Here is a 16,679-nt window from a genome sequence, read left to right on the forward strand (position 1 = left end):
ACGCCTCTCCAGCGCTCGCCCCTCTTGCAGCCCCCCGCCCCCCGCCCTGCCAGGAGCACAGGGGCCTGGGGCAGGGGGTCTCACTCCCCTTCATGGTCCCAGCTCCTGGGACACAGAAAGCACTAGTCTCCAGTGGCAACTGGACGAACACACGATTGACTGACTGACTGAATGAATGAATGAATGAATGGAAGCCGATGTCGGCGCTCGCCATGTCGGTCCCTCCCCAGGTTCCCGGCGTGGGAGCGCGGCACGCGGCTGCCGTGTGTGAGGGGGATCGAGCTGCGGAGTGTCAGGTCCGGGCAACTTCTGACGCCGGCCAACAGCCCAAGGAGAGAAGAGCAGGTTCTGCTCAAACTGGAGCTGCTCACGCCCGGCCGCCAAAAGGAAGTGGGGGGAAGTGGGGGCTCCTTGCTCCCGGCCGCCCAGAGGAAGTGGGGGGAAGTGGGGGCTCCTTGCTCCCGGCCGCCAAAAGGAAGTGGGGGGAAGTGGGGGCTCCTTGCTCCCGGCCGCCCAGAGGAAGTGGGGGGAAGTGGGGGCTCCCTTGCACCCAGTTGCCCAGAGGAAGTGGGGGGAAGTGGGGCTCCCTCGCTCCGGGCCGCCCTGATGAGGTCGGACCACGGCCCCAGCCCCGCCTCGACGCGCACAGCCTCCTGTCTGCCCCGCACTCCTGTTTGCCTGGTGAGCGACCCTAATCGGTAACATCACCCCGGCCCGCGGGGACAGGATGCGAGGGGTGTGCTTCTCCGCGGAAGGAGGAGGGGGGGGGAGCTTGAAAAATTTATTAAACTGGAGCCGCTGGGACCAAATCGCAAGTTAAGGACTCACATTCATCCCGTCCCTGCGACCCGTGATTTATGTTGGCAATAACGGCGCCGTGAGGAACGCATTGGATTAGGGCCCGCTCTTCCCGTCACAGAACGATGTCCCTGAGCTGTGCGCAGCCACGGCCCCGGGCCGGCCGACACCTCAGGCCGGCGACCTGGGAGAAGCGGCCCTCGCCCTGGACAGGGGGCGCCCCAGGCTCTGGGGGGCTTCCGCTTCACATGGTGGGGAGGTGGGCGCACAACATGGAGTCAAAGCTGAGCGACATGGACCGGGGCTTCCCCTCGCTGGGCCTCAGTGTCCCTGTCTGTAAAATGGGGACGCCGCAGGCAGACCGCACAGGCAGCTGGGCGAGGGGACCTCCAGGGGTGACATCCCAGCACTGTCACCCGGGCCTTCCGTTGCCGCGCACACGCCCCGCTGCTAGGGGACCTGAACGGGGTGCTCGTGACAAAGACACAGGGTCTGAGCCCAGGAACCTCCCAGTCCAAGGAAGACAGGCATGTGCCTCCCCATCGCCGCGCACCCCATGGACAGCCGCGCAGGGTGGGGCTCTGCCGGGTGGGGGTGGGCGGTGGTGCTGGCTGGGTGGGTGGGCTGGAGGGGTGTTCCGAGGGGGAGACACTCAGACCCGGATGTGGCAGGTGAGGAGGCGTCTCCAAGGTGAAACGCCGGGAAGGGGGCTCAGCCAGCAGGAGGGGGGCAGGAGGAGGGCGCGGACCTTCCAGCTGAGCCTCTCTGAGCCCCGTTTCCTCATCCCTGCAGGCGGGTGAGCAGCTCCCCACTCAGCCGCACCCCTAAGGGCCCGCATGTGGGGTGATCCTCTCAGTCATTTCTAAGACCCGCTCTGACTCCTGGCACTGGTCAGGGCGGGGGGCGGGGGCCGGGGGGGCGGGGGGGGGGGCAGTGGCATCCAGGTGGGCTGCTCGGCCCCGGCTGTGGCTCACATGGACCCCAGGCCCCTGTCTCCCTCCAGGCTGCTCTCCCGCCCTCTCACCCACATGGGGTCGACCAGGCGCCCCGAAGAGCTCCAGGCCTCCCAGTGGGGTCGCTGCAGGGCCCGGCCGCCCAGGCTCAGGAACAGGGGCCGTGGCAGCCTCTCCCACTGGTGTCTCGTTCCCACAATCACAGGACCTCGCCGCCAGCTGTGCCCACACCGGAGTTTTGAGTGGCTCGTGTTGCTTTAAAGAGACAGGCTCCTGCTAAAGGTACCGGCCCGGCCCCACACCCGGGAGGCCGCGGGGATGTGGGTGGGGCGGGCGGCCACGGCTGGCTCCCACCCCGGCCTGTGCTGCAGGTGGAGAGAGAGACGCTCAGAGTCTCCCACAGGGACAGCGGCTCATCCGGGCCAGGCAGGAAGGAGGCGCCGGTCGCAGGAAGCGTGCGGGGTTCCCCGCCTGGCCCAGGGGCCGTGCCAGCCGGCTCAGGAGCCAGGAGGGGCCGGCCACCCAGGGCTCAGGCTCCCTCCTGCAGGATGGGCACCCCTCCTCCTCCGGCCACTGCCCCCCAGGGAAGCGGCCCCGCCCTGAGCGCAGGCCACACGGTCCCACCCCTGCCACAGTGACCCCGCAGCCGGGCGACCTCTTCAGGCTCCTGTTGGTCCCGGGTGGGGTGGGGGGGACTGTAGGGTGAACCGGCCCAGGAGGATGGCCAGGCGGGGCTGCGTGTGGACGCCTGAGGAAGCCCTCGGAGAGAGGAAGGAAGTAGACACACAGCCACAGGACGGGCCGCCCAGAGAAGGGGGACCCCTGGGCCTCAGGTGGCCTGGTCTCAGCCCCGCGCCCGCCCTGACGGGCCAGAGGCCACGCTGGACCCACCCACTGCCTGTGCTGTGGCTCGGGCTCCAGGGGCCCTGGCTCCAGGGACACCCACATCCCCCAACAACCCCCCAACACAGCACCGGGCTAAGAACCTCCCAGCCCAGCCCCGTCCAGGCGGCCCAGCTCTCGCTGCGGCTCTGAAAAAAGAGGCTCCCCGACAAGAGGCCTGGGGAGGAAGACCCCCCATGGCACCTCCAGACACGCCGGGAGCCTTCGAGAACGAGGGGGGGTGGTGCAGAAAGGCTCATGTTTGAGAGAACAGACCCTCCCACTCACTCTCTCCCAACCTGCTGGGGGGACCCACACGGGGCCCTCAGGACTGGCAGGTGTCCTGGGCGGGGCTCTGAGGCCTCGGTGGGTACCCTCCCTCCCCCCTCCCTCCCCCTCCCCCCTTCCCCCGCCCTCCCTCGGTCCAGTCCTCCCCGGTCCTCACTCGGCCAGCTCCTCCAGGCTGCGGTACACGTCATCGTCGTTCTCCGCCGTCTCCTCCGAGGGGAAGGGCCTGCGGGAGAGAGAGGAGTGAGGTGAGCAGGTGTCTGTTGGGCCGGGAATGATTTTGCTTAATCCCGTCACCTCCCCCCGGCTCTCCCCTGCACTCAGCCCAGCTCCGCACCACGCTCAGCGGGCTCTGCCAGGCTGCGTGGGGCGCGGGCCTGCTCCCCTGCGGTCCCTCCACCCCGGGCAGGAGCCCCCGTGCCATCCCCTCACTAACCCTAACCCTAACCCTAACCCAGCCTGCTGCCCCCGGCCCCGACCCCCCAGACCCTGGAGAGAGCACAGGCCAGAAGCCAACAGAGACCCCACCGCCTCCGACGCCTTCATCTAAGGAGAGACTCGGCGGGGGGGTAAGAGCAAGGCCTCTGCAGGTCCCAGACCCAGGTTCAACCCCGGCTCTGCTCCGCTCAGCCGCTGTGTGACCTGGGGGCTGTGTGACCTGGGGGCTGTGTGACCTGGGGGGCTGTGTGATCCTGGGGGCTGTGTGACCTGGGGGCTGTGTGACCTGGGGGCTGTGTGATCCTGGGGGCTGTGTGATCCTGGGTGCTGTGTGACCTGGGGGCTGTGTGACCTGGGGGCTGTGTGACCTGGGGGGCTGTGTGATCCTGGGTGCTGTGTGATCCTGGGGGGCTGTGTGACCTGGGGGCTGTGTGATCCTGGGTGCTGTGTGATCCTGGGGGCTGTGTGACCTGGGGGCTGTGTGACCTGGGGGCTGTGTGATCCTGGGTGCTGTGTGATCCTGGGGGCTGTGTGATCGGGGGGGGCTGTGTGATCTGGGGGCTGTGTGATCCTGGGTGCTGTGTGACCGGGGGGCGGGGAGCCCTTGGCGCCTCCCTCCCTGGTCTTGGCCTCTGCCCGGGGGACGCTGCCCGGGGGACACTGCCTGGGGGACGGTGCCCAGGGGATGCTGCCCGGGGGACGCTGCCCGGGGGACGCTGCCCGGGGGACGCTGCCCGGGGGACGCTGCCGGGCCAGGCAGGAAACCCCGTAGGCTCTGCCCACACAGACACTCGGGATGCGTGCCCCAGGGGACAAGAAGGTGTCACAGAGCTCACCCCGGGCCTGCAGGAAGGCCTCACGGGCCAGCGGGGCCCCCGGGAGCCAGGCCTGGACAGCCAGCGCCCCGCACGGCTTCCCCCAGCCCTCAGGCTGGGCCTCGTGTCCCCCCATTTCCACCCACAGGAAGCCACTCACGCTCCCTGCACAAAACACTTCCCAACTGTCTGTGACGGGTGGAGCCCCGGTCCCCCAGCCCTGGCCCGGGTTACGGAGTCCGAGCTCGCGTGTGCCAGGCCAGGAGAGTGACGGCTGACCCTCGAGGAAACGGACACAGGGATGGGTGGACGACAGGCCGATGGCAGCTCTGCCCCAGGTTCCAGAGCCGCCAGCCACGGGGCGGAAGGCCGCCTCCTGCCCGCAGCCCCCCACTCTGCCCCGAGGGTGCCCCTGAGGCCCCAGACCGCCCCCCACAGGCAGCCGTGGGCGTGAGCTGGCACCACAGCCCGGGCACTCGGGCAGCTACTGGAAGCCAAGAGCCTTCCCTTCCCTCCCCTCGTCCACGCTCCGCTCCCGGAGTGGCCCCGGGGCCCGGGGAGGCGGCAGTGGCAGAGCAGGGCCCCAGCTGCTCCCGCCCCCCCTGCTCCCCAGTCGCACAGCCGGCGGCGCTGGGGCTCGGCCGCGGGCTTGTCTGCCTTTGCATCGGGCACAGGCGTGAGTCAGACACGCGATGTGCCGCGGGCGTCCAGTTCTCGCTGCTGACTCCACGGAAACGTGTCGAAAGCGGATCTGAGTAAGCACGGCATCTGGGGACAAGAGGGGCCCCTGCTCAGGGTTCTGGGGGCCGGCGGGGTCCTGTGCAGGTGCAGGGAGTACGGGATGACCCAGCGGAGGCCACCTTCTCCCTGCCCGACTTCCCTGCGTCTCCCGGGCGATGAAGCGTCCCACGGCAGCCCCATTCCCGGAGCCCTAAGGCCTGGATCCACAGGACAAGGGGCAAACCAGGGCCTGCCTGCCTGCACCCACCGCCCGTCCCAGCCCTGGCACAGCAGCATCGCTGGTCGAGCGCGGTGGCCTCTGGCATCGCGGTCCAGGCGCAATGCAGATCCGTGGGCCCCGGTGAGCAAAGCGGCCAGCTTCCCGGGCGCTCTGGGCAGCCCCGACTCAGCACCTGCTGCCCAGAGGTGGGTGGGGTCAGAGGTGAGGGCGGGGCCCACTCACCCAGATGGCAGGGCACAAGGTAAACCCAAGCCGCCCCTGGACTCGCAAAGGAGGGTCAGGGAAGCCTCGGGATATGGGGGGGGGGGGGGGGTGTTCCCCAGGTTTCCTCCAGTCACTGACCACAACCGCCCACAAGGTGGGCACCAAGGCTCAGAGACGGGGTGACAGTGGCCCCGGAGACCAGGCAGGAAGCGGCAGAGCCAGCCTGGAGCCAGGGCTGCTCCCAAGAGGGCCACGCGGGGAAGCACCAGGCAGGACAAGCTGCACCCTCCCACCCTCCCGGGACGGCGGGCTGCGTGCTGCGCGTCCTGGCTGCGGGCACCCCGAGCCTGCGTGAGGACGGGCCGGTCTGCAGCCCTCCCACCGTGCACCGGGGGGTCCGGCTCGGCCCGGGGAGCGCAGTCCTGGACCTCGGCCCTCGGGACGGCGCGGGCCAGCAGCGGAGGCGGCCCTGGGGGTGGCTGGGCACGGGCGCACCCCCACCTGTGACGGCTTTCCTCGCTCTCTGCATGGGGCTTCAGGGCACCCCGGCCCCTGGAGACAAAGGCAACCCCGTGGGGGCCAAACGAGGGGACGCCCCCGGCCACAGGCTGACTTATCCCCCGTTCGGTCCGTCACCACGGGAGCCTCAGGGGTGAAGGCGCCCCCCTCCGGCAGCGGGAAGACGGGGCGGTCTCGACGGCCAGCCTGGCACAGAGGCTGCCACTGCCCGGCCCCGAGTGTGCTGCCGCGCTCGGATCCGCATCTGGGTGTGTCTGACGTTCTAGAATTCTCTTCAAACTGGAAAAGGGAGTCCCGGGCACGGGGGGCTGGGAGTCCAGTCTCTCCACCGCTGACCCCGGCCTCCACCGGAGGACAGACGTCGCTCAAGACCGCCCAGGGGCCCGGCCGCTCTCTCGCGGCCCCAGAGCCGCCCTGCCCCAGGTCCCCGGCGGGGGCTCCTGGCCTCACCTCTCAGCCTCACTCCCAGCCCCGCCCTTGCCACCCCCTCCCTCCCCGGCCTCCCCGCTGTCATGGAGGAGGACGTCCCTCGTCTGCAGGACCAGCTCCGGGTTCCACAGGGACCTGCGTCCCCCACGCTGAGCCCGACGGGTTGACACGGGCCACCCCCGCCTCACCGCCGACCCCCCGACCCCCCGGCGGCACCAGGGTGGGACTCTGGATCAAGCCTCCCATTCATCGCCTCTGAGAAGTACAACTGGGCTCTGATGGAAAACCAGCTCATTATGCCAAGCACAGGTGCTGGGAAATGACCATTTTTTAAAGGAGCGCGTTGGGCTCCATCCAGCCGTGAGAGGAAGAAGCGATCGGGCCGGGCTGCGGGCTTGGGGTGTGGGTTTGGCTGAAGTAAAGCCTTTCGCTAATTAGCGGCCCCGCGCAAGGCTCTGAACGGGAGAGCCCCGTGGGCGCTCGGCAAGGTGCTGGGGCCCCGGATGCCTGTGGACACCCCTCCGCCCCCCACGCTGATCCTGACTCCTGCTGTGCTGCGGGGCAGCGCAGAGCAGTGCCGCCGGCCCGAGCTCACAGGGCGGGCTGCGGGGTGGCGGAGGGCCTGTCCCAGGGGCTGCGGGCAGAGGGGACCCCATCTGCGGGCTCAGGGCCCAGGGCCAGGGGCTTCTGCCCACGGCTGGTGAAGCACCTGCATCGGAGAGTAGTTTGGGCTGGGTGCAGGCCTGTTGGGGTGCAGGGGCCATGGGAGAGGGGTCCACAGGGGCCACGGGAGAGGGGTCCGCAGGGGCCACGGGAGAGGGGTCCACAGGGGCAGGAAGACCAGGAGCGAGGACACCACCCAATTCCAGGGGCCGTGACGCCCATCGGAGGGCAGGACACGCACTGGGACAGACGCAGGGCCGCTATGGAGTCCTCTCCACACCCTACGCCACCCAGGGTCTCAGCACCAGCGGCAAAGCCCCCGGGAAACTGGGGCCTGGGGGCTGCAGAGGGGGTGGGACCGCCTGGGCCTCGGGACAGAGAGCCTGGACCGGCACCGGGAGAGCCCGGACCGGCACCGGGAGAGCCCGGACCGGCACCGGGAGAGCCCGGACCGGCACCGGGAGAGCCTGGACCGGCACCGGGAGAGCCTGGACCGGCACTGGGAGAGAGCCTGGACCGGCACCGGAGAGCCTGGACCGGCACCGGGAGAGAGCCTGGACCGGCACCGGGAGAGAGCCTGGACCGGCACCGGGAGAGAGCCTGGACCGGCACCGGGAGAGCCTGGACCGGCACCGGGAGAGCCTGGACCGGCACCGGGAGAGAGCCTGGACCGGCACCGGGAGAGCCTGGACCGGCACCGGGAGAGCCTGGACCGGCACCGGGAGAGCCTGGACCGGCACCGGGGGAGAGCCTGGACCGGCACCGGGAGAGCCTGGACCGGCACCGGGAGAGAGCCTGGACCGGCACCGGGAGAGTGCCTGGACCGGCACCGGGAGAGCCTGGACCGGCACCGAGGAGGGCCGAGGCGTCAGCGCAACCACGTCCGTGCAGTCAGGCCGGCTATGCCGCCCCCAGGAACATAACAGGGTCCCGGCCCCGGGCCGGCGCGGGGAGAACGCTGGAAGAACTTGGAGATCACACCCAGCACCACCTGGAAGAGCGAGGGAATGACTGAGCCTCGCCCCTGCCGACGACGGTGGAGCGTGGACGCGATGAGGAACTGCTGGGACCGCCGGCCCCACACCCGTCACACTCCAGCGCGGGGGCGGGTGCGGGCGGCGTTCCTGGGCCGTTGTCCTTCACACCTGAGGCTGCAGACACTCGCGGGTCTGTGTTCACTCTCGAGTTTAGAAACGCTGTGACACAGCCCACCCGTGTCTGACATTAACAACAAAACACAGCCCGGCCGGCCTGGCTCTGTGGTTGAGCATCGACCTAGGAACCAGGAGGTCAGGATTCGAGTCCCGGTCGGGGCACAGGCCCGGGTTGCAGGCTCCATTCCCAGTGTGGGGCGTGCAGGAGGCAGCCGATCCATGGTTCTCTCTCCTCATGGATGTTTCTCTCTCTCTCCCTATTCCTTCCTCTCTGAAATCAATAAAAACATATTTTTAAAAAAACAAAAGGCCTTAAACTGGTTTGGCTCAGTGGATAGAGTGTCGGCCTGTGGACTGAAGGGTCCCAGGTTCGAGTCCGGTCAAGGGCATGTACCTTGGTTGCGGGCACATCCCCAGTAGGAGGTGTGCAGGAGGCAGCTGATCGATGTTTCTCTCTCATCAATGTTTCTAACTCTCTATCCCTCTCCTTCCTCCCTGTAAAAAATCAATAAAATATATTTTTTTTTAAAAAGAATTCCTTCTTTAAAAAAAAAACAAAAAGCAAAAATCCTCAATTCAATGGAATGTCTAAGTCCCCTGAGATCCAGCAGGTGGGCCCCCTAACATCTGGGTGACGCTGAACCTGGGCAAACAGCCCCACTGAGGGGCAGCTAGGCTGGCCCAGGTCCCCCCGAGCCGTGGTCCTGGGACCCCCAGCCTGCAGGGGGGCGGTGTCCCCCACGGACAACACCAGGATAAGGCCCCCTCCCAGAGTCCAACCAGCCTCAAACAAGGGGAGCTGTTCCCCCCTCCCAGGCCTGTCACTCCCCCTGCTGGCCCGTCCTCCCGGGATTCAAAAAAGGCCCATCCCTACTGAATCTGGAACCCGGTCCCCATGCCGCTGTCTCTCGGACCCTGATCTGAGGGCCAGAACCCACAATGAGCAGCTGCCATGTGGGGCTGCCCTCCCCCCGCCCCCCGTGAGCCCCTCCACGTGTCAGAGGTGAGACGCCAGACCGCGGGGGGGACAGGATCCTGAGCAGAACGGACACCAAGCAGAGAGGGTCCTGCCGGGAGACCTGAGGCCCAGGTGGGCGGTCCCCGTGCCCTGCCCGTCACTACAAACCACCACCAGCTCCCTCATTCCCACGGAGCCCCCGCTTCTGGCGCGTGCAGAGCGCACACACGCGGGCAACGATCTGTGAAAGGACTAATTTGTTCACCTGATTGCCTAAATCGAAACGGATTTCGCAGCCATCAGCAGCATGCCTGCGAGGTTTCCCTGGTGCGTGCGGGCAGCCGCCTCCCCCGCCTCCCCGCCCTGCCAGCGCGGCCAACAGGGGACTCGAAACACGTGGAAAATTCACAGGGCTGGGGGGCGGGGCAGGTGGAGGGGGCGGGCCTGTGCCAGGAGGGGGGGGGTGCTTACCGGATCCCTTTGTTCTGGGCCACATTGTGCAGGGACAGCCTGGACACGGCGGAGATGACCTGGGGACGACAGAAAAGAGGCTCGTCAGTCACAGGAAACAGAAGTCTCCGGAAGGCGGTCATGCAGCCCTCGCCAGCTCGGCTCCGTGGAGAGAGCGTCGGCCTGCAGACTGAAGGGTCCCGGGTTCAATTCCAGCCAAGGGCACAGGCCCGGGTTGCAGGCCCGATCCCCATTAGGGGGCGTGCAGGAGGCAGCCGATCAATGACTCACTCATCACTGATGTTTCTATCTCTTTCTCCCTTCCTCTCTGAAGTCAATAAACATATACATATTTAAGATAAAATGAAATAAAGCGGCAAGGCAAGGGCTGGTAGAAGCGGAGGGCTGTCCCCCGCCCTTCACCCTCGGGGGAGACACGGGAGCTGGTACTTAGGCTGACGCCTGTTTTGCCCTCATTGTGCAGAATCGGTCACCGGGTGCACTGCCCTCCGAGGGCTGCCCGCGGCCGGTGCGGGTTCAGAGTGCGGGCGGGGGTCCTGGCGGTGCCCCAGACCAGCAGCTGTGTCCAAAAGGGAGCTGTGACGGGCTCAGGGACGACCTCGGCCACTCCTCCCTGGGCGGCCCCGCCCCGTGCTCCGGCCAGCCTGCCCCAGACACACAGCTCCCACCCACCCCGGCCCCGCAAGTCCCGGTGCGGTTATTCCAAAAATTTTTTTTAACGTATTTTATTGATTCCAGAGAGGAAGGGAGAGGGAGAGAGAGATAGAAACATCAGTGATGAGAGAGAATCATTGATCGGCTGCCTCCTGGGGATCGAGCCCACAACCAGGCATGTGCCCTTGGCTGGAATCAAACCGGGGACCCCTCAGTCTGCAGGCCGACGCTCTATCCATTGAGCCAAACCAGCTAGGGCATATTCCACAATCTTCAACACGACGGGCAGCTAGCAGGCATGGGCTCCGCACTGTGGGGAAACCGAGGCAGGGAGAGGGAGGTGGCTGACCCCGGAGCAGAGTTTAACACACACCAGCACAGCAAGAAGCTGCTCGCGGTTCGGTACAGGATTTACCGGCGCCAGGGGGGCGGCGGCGGCCTCACCTTGGAGACGCCATTGTGCGAGCACGAGTTCATGTGTGTGTGCTCATGTGTGCCTGCGTGCTTGAGTGGGCATAAGAGCCGAAGTGTGTGCACTGCGCGTGTGCATGTATGTTCGTGAGTGCGTGCATGCTTCATGTGAGCTTGAGTGTGCATAAGAGCTGAAGTGCCTGTCCACGTATGCGAGCGTGTGCGTGCGCACACATGGGTGCATCTGGGGAAAGGGAACCTGGACACGACCCCTGGCGGCCGGCTGCTAAATTCACAGACCCCCCTGCTGAGTGCGGGGTGTCCCAGGAGGGGAGCCCAACAGGCCTGGAGGAGCCTCGCCCCGGGCCACCCTCGCGCCCCTCCAAGGCCTGGCCTGCCGTGCACACTGGGGAGACAGGAAAACCGAAGGCAGGTCCCCCACCAAGGCCCCGCGGCTGGGACCCATCCCTCCGCCGTCCTTTCAGGCTGCCCTCCTGCTACAGCAACTGCTTAAAGGCTCGGGGAGACCCCCAACCCGTACAGAGGGCCCTTTCTCAGCCCGCGAGGCGGCAGACCCGGCCAGCAGCCGTGCGTGGTTCTGTCTCAGGGGCCGGCGCGCGGAAGCCGTGAACCTGAGGGTGGCAGGCCCCGTCGGTGCTCTCAGACCAGACTCCCTCGCGCATGATGGGGCCGCCCAGCCGGCTCCCGGCCCGGCGCTCTGAGGGATCCTTTACAAGCAACTCGGCCCGGGCTGTTTTTCTTGGCGTGTGAGACTGGCAAATAGTTCCAGAGAACAAAACCAGAGCAACATTGCTGGTGCCCTTCCGGCCATCCGACAAGCTGGCCCTGCTAGAGCTGGGAGGGCTGGCGGACGATGGGGCTTGGAGACCGTGGGGCGGGGAACCGCCCCGTCCGATGCCCACCGGGCAGACAGCACTCATCAACGGGCACACTCCTCCCCGACGAGCCAGACGCAGCTGGGCCCCCTGCAGAGCAGCCGGGCACCAGCCTGGGTCAGCGTGGACCCGGAGACAAGACCATCTGCCGACCTGGAGCCAGGGCAGGGGCGCGGCTTCGCACGGGGAGGAGCGGCCGCAGCGCGAGCCGGGCGGACGGTCTGCGCCCCGAGCTCCTGGTCCCGGCGCAGGGGCTCCTCCAGCGGCTGTGACCACAGCAGCCGCAGCCCCGGTTTCACGGCCACGGCTCCGGCTGGACTCGGCCCCGGCGGTGTGTAAAGGGCTCGGCTCTGGTTCCCGCCCGACAGGGCAGCTCCTTAAGCAGGGAGCCGGTGCCGGGTGCCCGGCTCCGCCCGAGGCCCGTCCCTCGCCCCGCGGGGCTGTGTGCTGCCTGGAGCCACAGGAAACCCCGCTCGGGGGGCTGGGGGCAAACGGGAGCCCCAACACCGCCGTGGGGGGAGCTGGGGCGTGGCGTGGCCCCTCGTGAAAGGACCCGGCGCAGGGAGCACCGCCCCGCAGGGCGCCCGGCTTCCCCGGAGCCGTCGCCCGGGGAGAGGATCTAAAACCTCCCACTCCGCCTGCCAGCGCCTCTGAAAACGTAAATGTCAAAGGATGACATTTTCCCACTTTTATCTCCACGTCTCATCTTCCCGCAGTTAATGAATGAAATGGAGACACACGGCTGCCCCCTCCCCGTCCCTGCCCCCCGCCCCCACGGGACCAGCACCACCTGTGCCCACGGAGCTTCATTCCGGGCCAGCGAAGGGCCGTGTGCGAGGGGCATGGGGGCAGGCGGGGAGGCCAGGGGGCAGGAGCAGGCCTGCCTGGTGCCCCCCAAAGCTGCTGCCTGCGCTGTTCCCCGAAGGCCCTCCCCGCCCCCACCCCCACCCGCCTCACGTGGCCTTGAATGTCACGGCTCCTTTAATGCTGGTGAGGGGACGAGGGGTGGAGGTGACAGCCCTGAGGGGAACATTGGGGTCTGAGGCCTTGGGCCCGCCCCCACCAGCGTGGCCAGCACGGACCCTGGCTCTCTACCAGGTCTGGGTCCCGGGACACCAGCAGGCCCCTCACATTACAGGGGGACCTTCAGAATGCACCCCAGCCCCCGGCTCCGAGTGAGAGGGGGCCCCGGAACCTGCATGTATGTTTAAGGCCCCACGTGGCTCGGATGTGCGGCCGGCTGGTCCCGGCACTGTCCATCTCGGGGTGGCCTGCGACGCCGGGGTGCCGAGAGGAGCTGGGTGGGGGGCCCAGCGGCGTGGGCAGGAAGGACGTCTGCAGAAAGGACACGTGGTCTGGACTGCAGGACGCTAAGGGGTGGGGCCCAGGGCAGAGCAGCGTCCAGTGCGGACCCCAAGCCCAGAGCCGGATGGGGCTCCCAGGGCCCTGCACTGGGGGAGGGGGGCAGGGGGGTCACTGCCTCCTCCGACGAGCAACAGGCTGTCGGCGTTTGGGCTGCTGGCCCCGCGGGCCCGAGACCGGGCAGCGCCCCCCTGCCGGCCGGAAACTCAGCTTCTGGTCCTGCCGGGCAGGGAGGCGGCAGGTGGGCTGAGGACACGTCCCGAGGGGCAGGGTGACCGGGGTGGCCGCAGCAAGCCCTGGGGGGCAGGTGTGGGGAGCACCCCATTCTCTGGGCCGGGAGCAGCTCCCCGCCCGGCTGTGCCACTGCCGGTTCCGCCCCACGCCTCACAGGCTCTGCTCAGGCTCCGGCTCCGGCTGACGGGCCGGCAGGACCTGGGACCCAGGGTGCAGCGTCCCTGCTGGAGCTCCCCCCGCGAGCCAGAGGTGCAGGTCGTGGAGCTCGGGGTCCAGCCCTGAAGCCACAGCCTTAAGGTCCCCTCGTCCTGGGTCAGGGCTCAGGGCCAGCTCTGGGCCAGGGGCTGTGCGGGCCTGAACACCGCTGCCAACCTGTGTGGGGGTGCTGGGAGAACATTCCGGAGGCCTCACCGCCCAGCACCGCTCAGAGGGTCCCTGCACGAGGAAGGCTCCAGGGGCGCCCGCTGGAGGGAGCTCCGCCAGGCGGTTCCCGGCCGCGCATGCTGCGGGGGTGGGGGGGCAGGGGGCGGGCAGGCCGCGGGCTGCGGGACCCTGCTCCCTGCCGGATGGGGCTGGGGCGCTCTGCAGGCGGGGCCTTAGGACGGCGTCAAAGACAATGCCGCGGGCCCACGCGGGTGCGCGGAACAATTAGGTCCAGACGCAGTCACTGCAGCGTTCACAGACAGGCGCAGAGCTGGCGGCGCCGGCGGAGAAATGCAGAGAAATGAAGAGCTCGGCGCGCCCACACGGGGGAATCCTGAGCCGGTGTCCTCGTGGGAGGGATTTATTGCGACAACACACCCATCAACACCATCAGGAAAAAACAGGTTGGAAAACACGCAGGAGGGAGAGGCCTGATTTCTAAAAACACGAGCTCGTTAAGAGCGCCGGCGGCAACACGAAATGTCGGCGGCGGCTCCTCTTCCTTCCCCGTGTTTCTGACGTCGGGGCTGTGCTCGGAAAGGACTGTCTGCGGGTGTCCACCCCCCGGGGCGGCCTCTCCCCGGAGTCCCGGCATGAAAACATGTCACTCAAACCAAAGGGGCCTCGAGGGGAAGTGCGGGCACAGGCCCGGGCGAACCCAGCTGCCTGCCCGTCTGGACCGCCCCGCACCCTCCCCGGCCCCGCAGGCCGGCCTCCACTCTGGATGAGGCTGACGGGGGCGACAGGACCACAAACCTCACCCTCAGGCATCAGGAGCAGGGCTAAGTGGGGCCCTGGGGTCCCACCAACACGGGCTTTGGGGAGCCTGCCGGGCAGCCTCTGTGAATGCACCTCACTCCTGCCCTCCCCGCCCCTCCATCACCGTAGTTCCCTCCAGCAGCTGCCCCAGGCTGGCTGCCTGCGGAGGCCCCTCCCCCGTGGCAGGGGAGAAGGTGGGTGGGATAAAGGTGTGAAACGCAAGCAGCAGCTTGTCCCCTCTCTGATCCAGTCGCAGCCTCTAACCAGACACAGGTCTGCTGCCCCGTGAGTCACAGCCCCGGAAGGTGCCGGAATCCCCCAAGCCGCCCCGTGGCGCCCGGGCCTGGGATGCTAAAGGCCGCGCAGACAGCACGGGGCGGGCAGAGCCCAGGCCCACCTGGAACCTCGCCCTCCCCTCTCCCTGTGTGGACCCTGAACCAGGGCCAGGAAGCAGGGTCCTCACAGCTGGCTCCCAAGTGGGCCCGGCCGCCCCAGCCCAGCCCGCCTCTGGCCGGCACACTGGATCCCGACTCAGCCCGTGGAGTTCGGCCCCACCACACCCCTGGGGAGTCGGGGCCGTCCTCCCATTTCCCAGGTGAAGAAACTGAGCCCGGCCGTCTGCATCAGCACTGAGGTGTGAAAAGCCTCCCACGGGCGTGAAAAGTTGCCAGAAATGGGATGGATTCTGTTTGCCCCTCCAGTCCTCAGGGTGCCTAGAATCGGTGCTGGGGTGGCGGCAATCTGCCAGAGGACAGCCACGCCCCAGCCCCCAGATGCTGGGGACCCGCAGCCCTGGGCACACAACCATTTCCTGGACAAACCGGCCGAGTCAGAGCCCAGAGCAGCGCTCACAGCACCAGGCGCACCAGGAGCCTCCTGGAGTGAACTGAGCTGAAGTGACCTCCAGCCTGAGCCCTGACCTCCAGCCTGAACTCTGACCTTGAGCCTGAGCCCTGACCTCCAGCCTGAACTCTGACCTCAAGCCTGAACTCTGACCGTGAGCCTGGCACTGGGCTCAGAAGTTACCCCGCGGCCTCACCGAATCATCAACCACCCAAGATAGTCAGACAAAGACACCGAGGGTCAGAGTGGTCACCTGCCCGCAGCAGCAGAGAGGGCTGAGAACCTGGATGGTTGATTCGTGCCAAGTGCCCTTAAAGAGGAATCGGCCAGAAGAACAGTTCAGCCTCCTGGCTAAGCGTCTCCCCAGAACCCCCTCCCACGGCATTTCTGGCGCATCCGCTCCGGGCTCCCAGCCACCACGATCCGTCAAACCCGCTTTCTAACAGGAGAGAGTGACAGCAGCCACCGCCTGCAGAGGCGGTGGGTCTCCGAGCTGCTGACTAACGGCCACTTTAACGGGAAGGAGAACAGACATTGTATCTCAGCTGGCGGCGGCAGCTTTTCAGGCGGCACCCGTCTCGGACGCGATGGCTTAGGAACCCGGCTTTCACGGCGAGCGCGGGACTCTCCCGCCAGGTCAGCTCCTTGCTCCGGGCCCGGGGGGAGCTGGTGAGGCCGGAGCACCCGCAGCTCCGGGGCAGGGGCACGGTGCCCCATGCCTTCTCCCCAGCCCGTGTCACGGCAGAGGCGGGCGGCCCCTGCACAGGGCCAGCAGGTGAGGGCGAGTTGGGCTGTGTGTTCCTGTGTCCTGTGAATGGAACCAGTGTCTTCATAAGGAGACACGGAAGGTGAGTCCCCAGGTGAGAAGGCGGCCACTGCAAACCAGGAGAGGCCCCCCCCCACCCCGGACCCCACCATTTGGGCCCCTCAGAGTCCCCGCCTCCGGAGGTGAGAGAGAACCCTGCGCTCAGGCCCCGGTCCGCGGTCCTCCTGTCACAGCTGCCCAGCGGCCTTGCAGGGCCCAGCCCGCCAGCCCCCCCCACACCAGCCCGGGAAAATGCCCAGGAAGCCACGCCCGGGAGCCCGCCCTTAGCCGCAGCCACTGCCCACTGCCCACTGCCCACTGCCCACGCCAGGCGTCTCCATCCGGCGGCAGGTTTCCAAAGAGGTCAGCAGGGCCTGGGGGGCGGCATGGGGGCAAGGACAGCGCTGGCCCTGGTACGGAGGTCCCGCCGGCCTCCTGCCCGCGTCGCGCTCTCGGTACGAGAGAGACCCTCTCCCCAGAGCGGGCGCCGCCCAAGACCCACAGGGATGGAGGCGGTGAGTCAGCCCTGGACTCCCTGCAGGAGGGAGCGGGGGTGGGGACCCTGTCCCAGCTCCGGGCCCGGGCACAGCCTAGGAGGGGCGGGTGCCAGGCTCGATGTCCCACACGGGCTGGCCCCCGCTGCCCACGGTCCCACCATCCCAGCGATGGCCTGAGCTCCTGGGGTCCCGGGCCCTCGTCTGTGACGTGGGGACCACAGCCGCCTGCCGAGGGGTCCTCGCTCCTCGTCTGTGTGCGCAA

At 67.8% G+C, this 16,679-nt stretch overlaps 1 protein-coding gene across 4 annotated transcripts in view; it reads right to left on the reverse strand.

Annotated features, from left to right (window-relative positions):
- VAV2 (vav guanine nucleotide exchange factor 2) overlaps positions 1-16,679 on the reverse strand; it is a 102,013-nt gene that overhangs the window by 33,977 nt on the left and 51,357 nt on the right. For all 4 annotated transcript variants that reach the window (XM_054727770.1, XM_054727769.1, XM_054727768.1 and 1 more), the window contains 2 exons: positions 9,534-9,592; positions 3,079-3,147 (listed from right to left, as the gene is read on the reverse strand). In XM_054727770.1, coding sequence (XP_054583745.1) covers positions 3,079-3,147; positions 9,534-9,592 — 128 coding nt within the window. The remainder of the gene's footprint in view (positions 1-3,078; positions 3,148-9,533; positions 9,593-16,679) is intronic.

Source organism: Eptesicus fuscus, chromosome 15 (genome assembly GCF_027574615.1).
Source record: "Eptesicus fuscus isolate TK198812 chromosome 15, DD_ASM_mEF_20220401, whole genome shotgun sequence".
Classification (NCBI taxonomy): domain Eukaryota; kingdom Metazoa; phylum Chordata; class Mammalia; order Chiroptera; family Vespertilionidae; genus Eptesicus; species Eptesicus fuscus.